At 38.5% G+C, this 17,515-nt stretch overlaps 1 protein-coding gene across 14 annotated transcripts in view; it reads left to right on the top strand.

Annotated features, from left to right (window-relative positions):
- Trpm (transient receptor potential cation channel, subfamily M) overlaps positions 1-17,515 on the top strand; it is a 274,349-nt gene that overhangs the window by 210,950 nt on the left and 45,884 nt on the right. For all 14 annotated transcript variants that reach the window (XM_089735227.1, XM_089735235.1, XM_089735236.1 and 11 more), the window contains one exon: positions 8,763-8,952. In XM_089735227.1, the coding sequence (XP_089591353.1) occupies positions 8,763-8,952 (190 nt within the window). The remainder of the gene's footprint in view (positions 1-8,762; positions 8,953-17,515) is intronic.

Here is a 17,515-nt window from a genome sequence, read left to right as displayed (position 1 = left end):
TGAGATTTGATTCAAAATGAATTCAGCTACCCTTGTCAAGGGAAAATTAGTGGCTCTTTAGCAAAAGTAGGCAATAGTCGTGTTTATAATTATACAATAACCGTCTTAAAACTAATCGCTTCGTCATTTCGCGACGAGCGTACAAAAAGAAAGACCCGCAACTAAAAACCTATCTATCAGTTGTACAAACTTTCGAACCGCTTCTGGAAAAACAAACATTATTTTCCGCGACATGAGTCACTCGGGCGTACTCTACATATGATGAAAGGGCCCTTCAGCAGCCAGAAAACTCGATAAAGATGATGTTAAAGTCTAGAATGTGCGTGTGATAAAAGGGAGAAAATTCCTAAAGTGCTATTACAAGTTTCTCGCAGTTTTCACACAGACCGGCGAATATATTGTGATAATTTTTAGACTTTTTTCAGTTGGTATTTTAGTTGTTTTAATACGTTCCGCATTATTTGTTTCCTGGTTGAATATTAAAGTACTTTCGAAGAGTTAAAATTAGAATAAAGGAGTAAGAATTTACTAGAAGCTTGAGGATGCTCTGACGTTGAAGTTTTATAATACAACAGTCAAATGCCTATGGAAAGACGATTTCTTTCTTGCTTTTTTTATTGCCTTTGAAGGCAAAACGAACTTACGGCCAACCTGACGGTAAGCGGTTACCGTGGCTCATGAACGTCAAGAATGCTAGGGGTGGAGCCAAATCGCTTTCTATCATATTTTTTTTAGTTTATACTACGGCTCCCCCACCCTTCAAACCGAAACGCATTACTGCAAAAATAGGCAGAGTGGTAGAGCCTACCCGTGCGGATTCACAAGATGTCCTACCACCAGTAACTATCATAGTAATATATTTACATCATGATTAGCGTCAGCTTATAATCGTCCACTATTGGACATAGGTCTCTCCCAATTTACACCACTTAGTCTGATCTTCAGCTCTTTTCCTATATTCCCACTTTTATTGTTTAGAACACTTTTTATTGAGTTCATGTACAGAATTTCATCAGGCATTTAAAACAATACATTTCTTGGTACGGTTATAATTCTAACGGGTTATTAATTTGTTGTAAATACAACAATAACATAGACAGTTATCGACATTAACCCTCTATAATGAATTGTTAGTCGACGCACATTTTCAAAATGTAATAAAGGGATATTTTAAGATCAAACATTTTCAATATCTCTTAAATCACAATAAGTATAGCAAAAACAAAAGAAGGAAGGTTAGAAAATAAAGGCGAAGACGGTGCAAATTGAAATGTCACAACCTGAAAAAGGTCCCTTTGAGAGGCAAGAAGAGGACCGTGATATTTATGACGCGAAGGCATAAGGCACTCTTTATTGTAGAGCTCGGAAATTTATGAGGAAAGCCCTTTCGGTTTAAACGAATTGTATTCGGAGATGAGTTTAAAAGAATCACTTTTAATTATAATTTTTTTATTTTCAATATTAATGACAATACTGATGCTTGGAATGTAGCGCCATGGCAACACCAAGGAAGGGAACTAAATCTTGTTGTTGTTGTTGTTTTTTTTTTTTATTGCTTAGATGGATGGACGATGACGCAGTCTACCTGGTGCTAAGTGGTTACTGGAGTCCATAGACATCTACAACGCAAATGCGCCACCCATCTTGATATATAAGTTCTAAGATCTCAGTATAGTTACAACGGCTGCCCTACCCTTCAAACCGAAATGCATTACTGCTTCACGGCAGAAATAGGCAGGGCGGTGGTACCTTGTGGTCAGATAGTAACTGGTAAAGAAGATAGTCAGGTAGAAAATATGAATACTTCTTCAGTAGCAGTCGATCCTGATGATGAATTAGAAATCGTCGTGGCTTAAAGGATAAGACGACCAGTGTATTTTTTTTTATTGCCCTTGTATGCAGACGAGCACACGGCCCACCTGATGGTGAGCGGTTACCGTTGCCCATGGACTTCAGCAATGCCAGGAGCAGAGCCATTTACGTACTCATTTACTTACTAACGAGCTCGCAACTTCAATTGAATTGTCTCGTTATCACCAACGCTCTTATCAAACGCAGAACTGTATCTTCAAGGGGAATTTAAATTACAATAATTATTATAGCATTCACAATTGCAAGAAACGCTATAAGTAATTTGGAACGTGTGCAATTTCGAAAAGGACTTTTATATGAAATTCGTTTATTAAAATATGGTAATTTAGATTGTTTTAAATTCGTTCAAATAATGTACGTAAGTTATTTGCTTTCATTGTTGAATAAAACGTAAAATTTTCTAGCTAAGCAAATATTATAATGTAATGTAATGTATAATCCACGGTAAAGGGATAACATCGTGTAATAAAAATCAAACCCGCAAAATTGTAAATTGCGTAATTACTGGTGACCTCTTGTGAGTACGCACGGGTGGGTAGGTGAGTGAGCGAGCTCACAGCCCACCTGGTGTTAAGTAGTTACTGGAGCCAATAGATATCTTGAGATATAAGTTCTAAGATCTCTTAATTGTTACAACGGCTGTCCCAACCTTCAAACCGAAACGCATTACTGCTTCACGCCAGAAATAGGCAGGTTGGTGGTACCTACCCGCGCGGACTCACAAGAGGTCCTACCACCAGTAATCATATAGCATAGCAAACTTATCTTGAAAATGTTGTTAGCGCGATTCATCCCTCTGTCTAATATGCTGTGTTCCATGATGGCTACCACTACAACATTATGATAGGATCAAAATATGGTTTTTTTTTTTAAAGTTGATAATCGGGGCGTCAGCGACTCTTCTCTGTTTCATTATCGACCCTTCAATGGCTAAGTTTTAGGACCTATAATGAAATCAAAAATAAAATTTTAGTTTTTTTTTAAAAATTCTTAAATTCTTTTTCTCTTTGCCAGTATCCTTGTCCGTGTATGTGAATGTGAATGGCACAGCATGTCCACTTTTTCCACTCAGCCTATTATACCTCATATTCCTGGTGAAAACCCAATATATTCAAGTCTTTTTAAGACGTTCCCTCCTCGCGTTACCGTCTATTTGCATACCCAGGGTCTTTTTGACCACATTTTTTGTTGTTGTCTTTGTAGGGAGACGAGCATACGGCCCACCTGATGGTGAGTGGTTACCGTCGCCCATAGACTTCAGCAATGCCAAGGGCAGAGCCAAGCCGCTGCCTACCGCCTATGTTACCACATAACCATATTTCTCTTATTCTTAACATTTATAATTTCGAATTGAAATATGAGAGAATCTTTCAAATATCAGCTAAGCAGTAGTCTTTGAACCAATCGGATAAAAGTTTTTATTACGAAGAATAGAAAAACGTCAAAGAAAATACAATTTTAAATCCAACAAAATGTACATAAGATTTACGATTGAACGAACGAAGCAAAACGGAGTAAATATTCCAAGCTCTTTACTCGAGGGAGCTTCAAAGAAACTGAACTTTAATTTTATTTAAAGCTTGAAGCACAACTTTTTGACTTTATTGTCTGCCTTATTGGTACTTTTAATCTTTACGAAGTCGTGAAACTAATTCTCGGTTTCCATAACGTAAGTTGAAACAGGCCGAATCTGATTAGACAGGAATACTAATAGGTTGGGGAAAAAGTCTTTTCGCATTAAAGTATACAGCATGAACTTGTAATAAAATCTCTTTGGCTATACTATTTGTATCTGCCTGGTTTTGGTATCATTAAATGTTTAAATTTTAAAGAAGATAATTCCAAATTCAAATTAGGAAAATGTGTGATTTTTATTTATTTTACGTACTGTCAAGATGAGTCAATCTAATGAAGAAACTCGATACATTTTAAAAAATTTCTACAAAAAAGGTAAAAATGCAACGCAAGGGTAGGCACCACCATTCTGCCTATTTCTGCCGTAAAGCACTAATGCGTTTCGGGTTGAAGGGCTGAGCAGTCGTTATAACTATACTGAGACCTTAGAACTTGTATCTCAAGGTGGGTGGCGTATTTACGTTGTAGATGTCTATGGGCTCCAGTAACCACTTAACACCAGGTGGGCTGTGAGCTCATCCAAAGGAAAAAAAAGATTTAGTATAGACTTTGGTACTTTGGATCCCCAATCCCCAATTGTTGGTATATGCTTTGGAATCTGGATCCCTAATTTATACGTTTTAAACTTTATCGAATTTCGGTAATTTTTAAATTCCTTTGAAAACAGGCTCTAACCACTCTCCAAACTTTAAATCGTTGCTGTTCATGGCTATCAATAAACAAGGACACTGCCTAGTTGCTGCCTAACACAAAACCCCTATAACATTGAAAATCACAATTTTCGGTAAAAAAAACCGAGCCTTTATACCCAATATTATAGCTCTCATCACTCTCAATGAGCTTTGAAATCAGTAAACGAAATCTTTTGAAGTATTTTCGATGTAGGGCATAGGTGTAATTTATACGCACGCACAAAACCAATTCTCTAGTGTTTTAAGCCACGAATCTCGATTGAAACACGTCTTTCGCATTATACAAGGCTAAAACGTCGTACACTTTGATATTAAGTATACTAATTATCACATTCTAGGAAAAAGTGTCAATCCATCAATCAACGGGGACTTCGTACCCCCTTACGGGGGCACGGAACGGGCCTCGAGGCAAAGCCCACTGCCCGGGCAGAAGCTCCCTGCCACATAGGGCAGGGGTGAGATGAATGCAGGATGAGATGGAGGTGGGGCTGTTCGCTGCGTGCTCGGCACACTCACATCGACAAGATATATACTTATACATAATACGATGGGCTTGAATAGCTCCGGGAATGACGCCCGGCGGCAGGATCCTCTAGCGTCGTGCTGTCGTCTGCTTGCAATTTTTTTTTCCTATAAGTATACTAATACTAATCTACAACTACTTAAAACTAACTTTACACTATTTCCAAAGCAACAGTCAGCAGACGAGGGGCCCGCTAGGCTGCCCCACCTCTTCAAAACAGAGGGGCAACCGTGGCACTAGTTTAGGCGCTCACCCGCTCCGGGCTCCCCAGAAGGAGAAGACCGACGTGAAGAGGGACCGATTTAAAATCACTTTCCAGACGGGGGAGTGGTCCACCCAGGGGGGTGGGAAATGGGTCCCCATAGGGGGGCACCCTAACAATGTGGGGGAACTATGAGTGTGGACAGCTCAGTTCCATGGGGGAACTCATTATGAGCACTTTCATATAACTCCGGTTAAGCCGACTATCTTGTCATAGCAGGGGGTTCTAGTAGCTCTCTGGTAGCGCCTGACCATCAGGTGGTCTGGCGTGCAAGGGAGCTATATAGTGGAGGGTGTAAAGATTACGAGCTAGCCTCCGGATGAACTCCTCGAGCGACTCCACATCTAGATTCCGGGCTATTACATCATTTCTGACGTAATGGCCTGCTCCTACTATCGCACGAAGAGCCAGATTTTGCTGGGCCTGCAACCTTACCCGCATACGGGATGAGGTGATATCAGGCCGCAGCTGCGTAGGTGATACGGGAACGGACATACGTCTTGTAAATGCTGAGCTTAGTCCTGACCGGCGACCGGGAGGCCAACACCGGCCGGAGGAGAAACCTCGCATAGCTGTATTGGAGTGTTGTAGGTGAAATAAAAGAGAACTGTTCAAGTCGACAATTCATGTAATACTGTATAATTTAGTGTGTGCAGTTACAAATATAAGGTTAGGTGAGCTGCACACTACACCTCCCCCCTTTTTAAAAAAAATATGATATTATTATATAATTCCTTCTTTTTTTTTTACTTAAACTAAATTACACAAAATGTTATTAAATTTTCATACTTTACTAACAAAAATCCAATAAAACAATATTTTAAGTTACAAACTTCTTTGTCAGTAATACTTGTCACATCTTTAATAACAAGTAACTTGGGAAAATCTTTCAAATGGCTCATTTCCTTTATAAAATTGTCTACAAATCGTTCTTAGCGCTTGCTTTTAATTATTACGAGCATGTTTATTTTGATTTGCTTGCAAAAACGTTATAATTCTCTCGTTAACACACTTACGGTAGACAACGATTGAGAAATTATAAAAATTGCTGATTTTTCAGGCACGAATTTGCAGTTACCATTATCACTAGTAAAATGTTTGAATTTTTATGTATTTTTACTACAAAATAGCATCAATTCAACGCCGTCAATTGGTCGTTTGAGGATTTCCACTACTTTAGGTTGATCAGGCCTTGGAGTAGAGGATACCTCCGTAGTCATATTATTATTGTCACAGTCAATACGTAACCTACGAGCCTGTGCTCTTGTCATGACCGATACTACATGCTGTTGCATTTCCTTTAAACTATTGGATGTAATAGGTATCCGGCTCAATGCATTTGCAACTGCGTTGAGCAAAATTCACATGATTAATTATAATATTTAAATAAATATATCCCATAGACTCTAAATTACCACTAATTTCTTCTATAACTATCTTATCCTGTTGTACTAAATTCAATAAATTCTACTAAACTAGCTGCACTATCGATTAAGAAATTAAGATCGATATTACTATTTTTAAGTTGACACTTAATTACACAAAAATTACTATAACTAAAAATCGAATGAGTGCACTGTTTAGGTACGAAAAAATTCTAAGTTGTCATAATTATTTGCGTTATCGTTGCGCAAGTTGTCTTGGACATTGGACTTCGTTCCCGCGCCGGTGCCCAGTGTCTCGGCTTGGGCGAAACCGCTGTCGTACACGAACACGGCTACAACTCCCTCCTCCGCGATTCGTCCCGCCCCCGTAACTCGTCCCTCTCCTGCGACTTGCCCTCCGACCGCGTCCGATAATCTCGCTTTAGCGATCGACTTCTTTCAGTCGATCAACTTTGAGCGCGTTAACGCTTTGGGCGACGCCATTCGCACTGCCTCCACTGCACAACACTTTATCGCCGTTGTGCAAGAATACGCCGACGTATACGCGTCATTAAATACGTACGTCCTCCCCTCACTCCGCTGGTAATCAATGGCGTATATAAGTAGAATAAAGAGAATAATACTTCAAAGTAAGAATAATAAGTAGAATAATACTTCAAACATAAAAAAAAAACATCAACTATTTCTGTAATCTGACGAAGCATGTTGCGGATAATAACATGTACTTTTAGGTTAGGAATTGTGTTCTTTTTTTTTTATAATTGTTATATTATTATGTAGTATCACTTATCAATATTACAGTTTTATATAAAGAAACAGTCAATTTATTAAAAAAAAAAAAAAACATTGGACTCTTGCGTATTATGCTGTACACGCTGATTATTCATCGGCCGTCCGCGAAAATGCTGACGCTGGCGTTGATCGCCTGAGTGTTTACCTCGATTTACGATATGTGAAGTTCGTTGACCTGTACTATTTTCATAACAATTATAGTTACGATTATAATTTTTCTTATTCCTATAAAATAGCTATCTCCTCGGCCTCGGAAACCTTTGTAGTTTCCGCGTTTAACATTTTGGTTAGCTCTAAATTGCATAACCTGCTCTTGTGGATGGAAAGACATAGATTTCCTTAAACTGAATATAAAGTAATTCCGCATGAACTTAATAATAACATATAATACGAACATTAAAATAACGTTAAAAAAAATTACAATATCAGAGCAAAAACTTACATTGCAGTAAGCACGTATTTACTGTCAACGTATATGTAGGTCATGACGTCTTACGTAGCATGTGTGAATGAACTCCTCAGCATTGGACTCGAGCTGACTCCTAGCTGCTCCACCTCGGACCCGTACAATTTATCTCCCCGCGCCCTGCATATCCTCTCATCATAAGGCTTGAGCATTCTCCCGGCTCCCGGCAGCAACACCATTTTCTGTCTTCTTCTATTGTTCTCATCGCTTCATCCAAATCAATCTTCTTTGAGGGTTTTTTTTTTTTCATTTTCTATAATTTGAAAATCTTCTTTTCTCTTCTCGTTTTACAAACTTCTATTCTTCATACTATTCTTCATAATTATATTTCTTCATATTTTATTCAGCTACTCTCGTATTTTACGTATGTTGCAAAATTTTAACTGCTGGCTATGGGTCGCCATGTATTTGAGTGTTGTAGGTGAAATAAAAGAGAACTGTTCAAGTCGACAATTCATGTAATACTGTATAATTTAGTGTGTGCAGTTACAAATATAAGGTTAGGTGAGCTGCACACTACATAGCGGGCGGCCGCCAACGCCGACATGGCGTGGGTGGTCGTTCTCAAACCCCGGTCGATATTAACCCCCAGGTACCGGACGCTGGATCCAAACTCGACATTGACGCCACGGAGGCTGAGCTGTCCCGGGACGACTCTTGTAGGGACTGGACCGAAGAGGATTGCGCGGTCTTCCCCACGTTGACCGTGAACCTCCATCGGTCCAGCCACTGGGGCAGTAAGTCCAATAACCTCTGCATCCTCGAAATGACCGCAGAGGGGAAGTTGGATGACGCGAAGTAGGCGCTGTCGTCGGCAAACAGCGCCAACTTCACGTCGGCTTCCCATGTTCGGAGGTTGCCCTCGAGGGTTCTAGGTGCTACTAGATCCTTCGGTATTCGTTCGACTATTCGGCGATAGATGGCGTTACTCTTACCGGCGTAACATACATAATATTAACACAATATAAAATATAAAAAACTTAAATAAATAGAAACCAACCAACTCTTCAGAACGGCGGCCTCAAAGTTCAGATTAATCAGTCATACTGATGACGAACTAAAGCGGATGTAACTGTTAAGTAGATTGTAGTAATCTTAAGCTCAGCTTTATTAATTATGATTTTCTATTGCCCAGATAACGGTCTTCAGGATTCAAGAGCGCGCAGAAGGTGGAGAAGTCCAAGAGCTTGATCAGGTCATACTGACGGCGCTGTTCCGTGCCCAGCATCTAACTCCGAGTGAACAGTTGTCTTTAGCCCTCACTTGGAACCGGGTCGACATCGCCAGATCCGAGATCTTCGTTTATGGACAGGAATGGCCTCCAGGTATTTCTTTGACTTACCACTTAATTATTGTTTTAATTAACACATTTCGCTTTGACCGTTGCTAAATATTTGACTTCCGACACTTTTTTTTGTAAGTACCCGCGCGCCATGTGAATGCTCAGACCAATACAAATTCAAGCAAACACACAAACTTAAGTCTTACTTATTAGAAATATTAATGGTTTGGTTGGCTTATCGTATCTTACTAGTTAATTATAGTTCAATTATCTATATATATAAAAATGAATTGCTGTTCGTTAGTCTCGCTAAAACTCGAGAACGATTTAACTAATTTTGGTCTTGAATTATTTGTGGAAGACCAGAGAAGGTTTAAAAGGTAGATAAATATGAAAATGCTCGGAATTAAATAAAAATAACAGTTTTGTTTTTCCTTTGATGTATCCCCCGTCGGACGGATTCGTTTTGGTTGTTTTAAGTTTATTTTATACAAAAGTTTAGGTTTTTTATTCATCGATTGAGGCACTACAAAGTCTGCCGGGTCAGCTAGTTGTTTATAAATTCATCTGATTTTGAATAAATCCAATAATTTGTTAGTACGTACGTAATTCTTAACTTTTGTATTATCGTTGTATTAAATTCTTAATTCGCCAGTTTTTTTTAGTACAATTCACACTTTAGCTTGTCACTTATAATTACATTTGAAATGACACTTAACATGTGATTCTAAGAAATATAATCCATATTACATTATTAAATTAGAAATTTCTGGAGCTTCGTTATGATTTTAATAGTCGTACAAAAATCACTATTTATTAAAATAATTGCATAAATTACGTAAGATTCTCACTCTCAAATCCTTTATACTAACTTTGACGTTAGTGTAAATAATATAGAGAGCAATCTTTTCTCTTTATTTGTAACGTGATTTAGATTCGATTTGAAGTAATCGATTTTTTATTGCTTTCTTTTAAATTACCTTTTTGTCAATTTTCAAGTCATATATTTCAGTTATTATTTTTTTGCCTTATCTACACGTACTTTGTATTAATATTGAAAACTTGTTTGGTTTTTGTTTACAACAAAATGTTACTGTTCGTTTCCCAAACAAATACACCTTAAACATAAATAATGCCATTATAAGTGAATTCAAGGACTTCATTATTTACACGCGAACTTATACCGGGGCAATTGCCCGCACACATTTCGATTACGTCCAATCCATTTTCACTACATTTTCCACGTAACTTCCCGACTCAATGCGCGAACTGTCACGGCTGAGCTACGCAATCCTTCGAACCGGATTATTCCGGATCCGCGGCCGGAAACCGTCAGGTGTCGCTTAAAAGATTCTTTGAGGAACCCGGCTATATCCGGACTGTATCCGGGCTGTCGGTTAACGGATTACTTGAGGCCGTCTTTGGTTTTATCAGATTGTAGACATTTTCGTAAGTATCGATTATTCAAAGGGCAAATACAAAAAAAAAACTTACAAAGCTTGACTAGCTTAGGTAGGCAGCGCCTTGGTTCTGCCCCTGGCATTGCTGAAGTCCATGGGCAACGGTAACCACTCACCATCAGGTGGGCCGTATGCTCGTCTGCCTACAAGGGCAATAAAAAAAAAAAAAGCTTTCGAAAAGTGCCCCAAAGAATTGTTTGAAACGATCCCTCCATCTATCTCTACCAACGCGCTGCTTGAAACTGAAGCAGAGTTCACCCGTACTATTTAAAACCTTTGCGTGATTCCAAAGTGCGTTTGCAGAGATCATTTCTGCCACGTACCATTCGACTTCGGAATGAATATCCCTCCACGGTGTTTCCTAAGCGACTTTCAAATAGGTTTGTGGAGAGTAGCCAGCGGTTGACCGAGTCTCTGGCATTGCTAACGTGCATGAGCAACGATAACCAATCATCATCAGATAGACTCGTGTCTGCCTAGAAGAGCTATTGAAAAAAAAAAGAAAAAAACACAAACAATAAAAACTTTATTGTTTTTCAGTTTCATTTGCTTTTTTTGGTAAAACATCAATGTGGGTAATTGTTAGAAACATCGGCTTAAATTAGTCAGGTAGGGCGGCCGGACTCCGTAAAGGTTTTTACGTGTAAAATACCAATTAACAATCCAATCAAGTTGAATTTTTAACCGACAAATTTGGCACTAACCCCAAGTCGAAGAAATCGTGAGAACTGAACATATTGTAAATACTCGCTGTATGCGAGTACAAATCGTCAAAACTCGGCTAACTTCGTGCTACGACAGAGCCTAGCCGATGGAGGCGTGTAGATGCCATCACATTTATCAACCAGCCTTTTTGAAGAGCGGTGCCTCCGTCCTAAGAACTGTCATTCGTTTTCGTTTGCTAACGTCAAGAGAAGATTTCTAAATTGTCCTAAAACAACAAACGTGATTAGTGTACTCAATGTTTCTCTTAGCTCGATCGCCCTATTCGCCCCTACGATGTCTGACGATGGTGTTAATAATTGTGGCTTATCCGATATATATATTCAGGTTTGTTTGCGCATTGGCTCACGTTCGGCCGTAGTTTACGTCAAACACAAAACCTAGAACAAATATAAGCTTAGCGGTCCGCTACGATAGTGTTAGCAAACTCTCTCACGTTGAGCCCGTGAGCTCACCTGCTCGTCCCAGCGTAGCTGAAATAGCCCCTTAGGCTACCAACGAATATGTAGGGGAGAAAAGGTCCGCTACCACGAAAACTGTGAACCTAACCCGAGAACAAACATCAAAATTATTACTTCTCTACAAAAATATAGTACAAACAAAATAATAATAAGACAGATTCATTGGATTCATGATTCCCAGAATTTCACTGTAGAGATTAAAGGTTTAAACATGTTAAAACCAGTACCACCTGATTACAGAAGGCAGTGGCAGTTATCACTAAAATTTTAACCCATAGACACAGCCCACTGAGTTTCTCGCCGGATCTTCTCAGTGGGTCGCGTTTGCGATCCGGTGGTAGATTCTGCGAAGCACGGCTCTTACTAGTGCTAGTGTTAGCAACGTCCTCAGGTTAGAGCCCCATAAGTTCATCTACTCGTTCTGCGAATCTATACTAGAAGAGGTAGGAAAAAAAAACTAAAATATGTATTTCTAAATAACGCTAATTTGATGCGACGGATAGAGGATACTAATTAATATATATTTCTTATTATGATACCATTGATCTCCTAAGTAACTTCAGTTAAGTAAATGTCATAACCTAATTTTAATTACTTATTTGAGTATTTAAATACGTAGTCTACTGCATTACATTTATAAAAATTATATACATTTTAAAGCTTAGGTTTAGTGTAGGTCTGTAGTCAACGCTGTCTGTAGTCAACTAAAAGATAAGACGGCCGATGTAAGGCTATGCGACGAAATCTCATTTCAAACCAAATCCCACAGGCCGGTGCCGATTCTTCTGATAAAACACGTACTAAACATGTGTTTAAACGATACTAGTTCTTTCCCAGTAGTCGAAATTCGACTATAATTATTTGTAATTATAAGTTTGAACATTATTATTGGTTCTATTGTCAAAGACTATTTATTATACTACTTTAATCACCGATTTCCTCAAGGCTACACTATAGCCAAATAGTATCAAAGACAAACAATATTCGAAGTTGTCATGACCTAAAGGATATGATGTCCGGTGCATTCGTGCTGAGCGATGCAACGGTGTTCGGATCCCAGGCGGGTACCACTTTTTCTAATGAAATACGTACTTAACAAATGTTCACGATTGACTTCCACGGTGAAGGAATAACATCGGGTAATAAAAAATCAAACCCGCAAAATTATAATTTGCGTAATTACTGGTGGTAGGGTGTTTTGTGAGTCCGTACGGGTAGATACCACGCTGCCTATTTCTGCCGTGAAGCAGTAATGCGTTTCGGTTTGAAGGGTTGTACAAACTGAGAACTTATAACTCATATCTCAAGGTAGGTGGCGGCATTTACGTTGTAGATGTCTATGGGCTCTGGTAACCACTAAACACCACGTGGGCCGTGAGCTTGTCCACCCATCTAAGCATTAAAAAAAAGCTACTGAACTAACGGTGAATCGTGACCCTGTTTACTCATATATGTAATAAAAAAGCAAAAAAGAAAATTGCTTTAATTATTACGGCAACCCCAAAAGGTACATTTAAAATCAACAGGTAAGCTAACTGAGGTGGGTCACTGGACGGCCGCGACCAAAAGGCTGCCCACTCAATTCACCTCATGTTTGCTTTTCCCTCCCTCTACTGATGCTATGCTAACAATTACTCGCCACGAACCTATCGATACAATACAATTGTTTACTATTAGAGGTCCCGCAATAGTCGAAATTCGACTATAATTATAATTAATTGGAATTGTAAATTTGTACACTATTATGATTGTATTTTATACTTCTATAATCACAAATTTCGCCAAGGCTACACTATAAAAAATATTAATAAAGACAAACAATATTTAATCTATTCTCAATTTGACAACAGACGTCAAGAACAAAAGTTTGACAATAAATAGTATGCATGCGTGTGTGCGTTAAATACATGGTATGTTGTGTGTGTAATGTTTTCTTTATTGATTTAATGTATCTTTTATGCATTATTTAAAAAAATATTAGCATTGTGCACTTCTTCTCTATATTCTCTACAAGTGTGTAAAATTTCATACTCCTCCGTCCGCGCAATTTTCTTAAAAAGGGATACAAAGTTTTTGCTTCACGTATTAATATATAGATTACAATTGGATATGCAATTTCGAAAAGGGCACATGTCGCATATTTTGCCAAATACGTTTATTCATATACATGTAGTTCTTAAACTTACCTACACCCATTTTATAACAATTCCAGTAATTTTCAATTGCTAATTAACACCATTTCCATGGGGAGTGCTCTGAGGAATTGTTCGAGATGATACCGGCATCTCGTTTTTACCATCGCACCGCCCGCCACCGGAGTAGAGTTCATCCGTACTACCTGGAGCCACTGCGGTCATCCACAGTGCGTTTCCAGAGATCTTTTTTGCCACGTACCATCCGGCTATGGAATGAGCTCCCGTCCACGGTGTTTCCCGAGCGCTATGACATGTCCTTCTTCAAACGAGGCTTGTGGTGAGTATTAAGCGGTAGGCAGCGGCTTGGTTCTGCCCCTGGCATTGCTGAAGTCCATGGGCAACGGTAACCACTCACCATCAGGTGGGCCGTATGCTCGTCTGCCTACAAGGGCAATAAAAAAAAAAAAAAAAACTAAAATATATCTCAAAAATTAATATTTTAAATTTTACACTGCTTTAGAAAATAATCAGCGTTTTTCATTTCCTGAACATTTTACATTTACAGAGATGTGCCCTTTTCGAAATTGCATATTCAATTATTACCAAGGTAATTTTATAGTTTAAGTTATGTCATTTAGAATTCAATATAACTTAACTGGTTAAGAAAATTGTAAAACATACTTTTAGAGTTAAAATATGGACGTGATATGTATGTTGAGATTTAGTAACCCCAGTGTGCTTAAGCCTTGTTCGGACTAGGCGAGTATTTTAGTCGAGTACCGAGTAATTTAGTGTGTAAACTACTCGCTACTCGCCCGAAAAAATAGAACAGAATGGATTGAGTTGACTAAATTATTTACTAACCTACTCGACTAAATTTTTGATGCTCAGACACATTTAGCTACTAAATTACTCGGTACTCGACTAAAATACTCGCCTAGTCCGAACAAGGCTTGAGCACCAAAAATTTAGTCGAGTAGGTTCGTAAATAATTTAGTCAAGTCAATAGATTTTGTTCTATTTTTTCGGGCGAGTAGCGAGTAGTTTAGCCACTAAATTACTAAGGCTTTAGTGCGAGTTTTTTAACGTTCTCGATAGCGTAAAAGTTAGCTCACATTTGTATGGAATGGGATCGTTTGCGTACGTTTGCCGCTAGGGGCGCTGTTCCAACTGCATACAAAATTGGGCTACTTATACGCTATCAAGAACGACGTTAAAAAACTCGCACTAAGCACACTGATCTTGGCTTTAAGACGCACTCTCTGCTCGGGTCGATTGAGTCTAGTTCAGTATTCAAACCAAAGATCAACTATCGATTTTTCTAAACAAATAGCATAAGACATATGTTCCCTATTTCTACAGTTTAAAATTTATTTCGTGTTGTGTGAATCATTGAATTCAGAATTTAGAAAAATAGGGACATTGTCGCAATAACATCTAAGATAACGTCAGTTTTTTTTTTTTAAATAATCATAACAAACGTGCAACAGTTTATTGACTACATTTAAAATCAATAAAATTGATTCGGCGATGAAAAAAAATTTGTTTCTTACTATTGTTACATCAATAGGAATCCTTGAAGGAACACCTCCAAAATATATCAATTGTAACATTGGCTGAATCAGTCCCGTTCTCCCAGAACAAAATATGATATATAAATAATGTGCAATAAAGCTTACTATAAAGTCAATGATTATCTAGAAGAATACACAAAGTGGGAATGAGTTGCTCGCTCCTGGCATTTCAATATTGCAATAATTATTACGTTATAGTACTCATTGTAAATGAATATGTAAAAATAATCTAATATTTAAAAATAAATTATCTAATATTTAAAAAAAAAAAAAACATGTCCGCTGAGTTTCTTGCCAGTTCTTCTCAGGACGGAGGCTAGTTTTTGTGAATTGGCGGTAGTTCTTTTTGACGTTCAACAAGTGTGTATTTTCATTTATGTTGAATAATTTTTTTTGATTTGATTTCATATGCAAGAGATTTATAAATGTTTTACGAGACGTGAATCGCTTCACATACTTTTTGTTGACAATATAATGAAATAATCAATGACGCGTTGCCCAATGACTGCTCCGCTACACCCTTATCATCGGAAAGACTATGTATTAATTATGAACGTTTTAGCATTTCATGGAATCGTTTGAAATCGAACACAAATCCCAAAGTCCGAAAACCGTTACACGAAGAAAACATCTTAAACCAGTTTCAATTATAAACTTATTACTTGTGCTAATAAATAACAAATTGAAATAGCTCTTAGGAAGGGAAATCTCTGTAAGGAATTTCTCTAGAAATCTTTCGAGATTGTGCGGGAGAAGTAGTCCTAGAGAATCGACTACGTCTCTTTAAGAACTCGTGTCGCAAGGTACGTGACGGTGTTTACCTTGGTGATGTCTATGGGCTCCGGTAGTCACTTAACATCAGGTGGGCCAGGAGCTCGTTTAGCTGTCTAAGCTACACAAAAAATATATCATATTGAAAATTTCAATTTGTATTTTTCTTGTAGAGAGCTCATATCTCAAGGTCGGTGGAGGCATTTACCTTGTACCAAGGTGGGCTGTGAGCTCGTCCACCTATCGATGCAATAAAAAATAAATAAAACACCAGCATCCTGGTCATTTTTGACGTGACCACGTCTTATAATTCGCGACTCAGGCGGCGTTACTTCGCTCTGAGGCGTTCCATTTAAGGCTTGAAGTGCAAGCGAGAGCGCGCAACGAGCGACAAAGAGGCACAATCGACCTCCGCGTTCGGCAGCGTTCGACATCTGTCTCTCTCCTACTTGAGTGAGCGATGCATCCGCGTGGACAGCTGCTATACAATAATACATTTACATGTTTTCGTCAAGTATGACGTTCAAGGAAAAGTAAATGTGGTGTCAATTGTTTATAGCAACGATAATTGCGATAATTGAAATATGAAACCATTCCATCAGTATTTTCTTATGACGTTGTCACGTTCAACTATCGTCAGTAAACCGACTTTACAGACAACCGATTTTTTTTAAACACTTTAATTATTGCTTCATTAACGTTAACCTGAATAGTTCCTAAAACTAGCATCGTCTTGCCCTTATTCTACTAAGTGAGGCCAACGCAGCATGCTCTCTTCTTCAATTTAGGCCATTTAAGCATATCTTCTTGGACTGTGTACCATCAAGTTTTTTTTTTATTGCCTAAATGGGTGAACGAGCTCACAGCCCACCTGATGTTCAGTGGTTACTGGAGCCCATATACATCTATAACGTAAATGCGCCACGCACCTTGAGATATAATTACTAAGGTCTCATTATAGTTACAACGGCTGCCCCACTCTTCAAACCGAAACGCATTGCTGCTTCACGGCAGAAATAGGCGGGGTGGTGGTACCTACCCGTGCGGATTCACAAGAAGTCCTACCACCTGTAAATAGTCTTTTTAGGACGTCCCCTTCTCACGTTACTACCGTCTACTGAAACCAGCTACCACTACTAATTTGTCCGTCACTCAAAACTCTACACTTTTCATCAAGACGCTCAAAGTTAATTTAAATTTTGATGTCCTTAGTTAAGGGTAATGGGACGTCGGAAGTGCCGTGCCGAGACGAGGTCGATCGTCTGCATTGTAATTTCACTGAACATACGAGAAGCTATTTGTATTGGAAAATCTGCGTTTTATTAAAGAATAGCTGACCCGGCAGACTTCGTAGTGCCTCAATCGATAAATAAAAGACCTAAGCTTTTGTATAAAATAAACTTAAAACAAACAAAAAGAATCCGCCAGACGGGGGACACATCAAAGGAAAAATAAAATTGTTATTTTTATTTAATTCCGAGC

The sequence above is a fragment of the Bombyx mandarina genome, chromosome 19 (assembly GCF_030267445.1).
Source record: "Bombyx mandarina strain Sakado chromosome 19, ASM3026744v2".
Taxonomy (NCBI): Eukaryota; Metazoa; Arthropoda; class Insecta; order Lepidoptera; family Bombycidae; genus Bombyx; species Bombyx mandarina.
The sequence above is the reverse complement of the archived record's forward strand: the minus strand, read 5'-3'. Positions and strand labels throughout refer to the sequence as shown.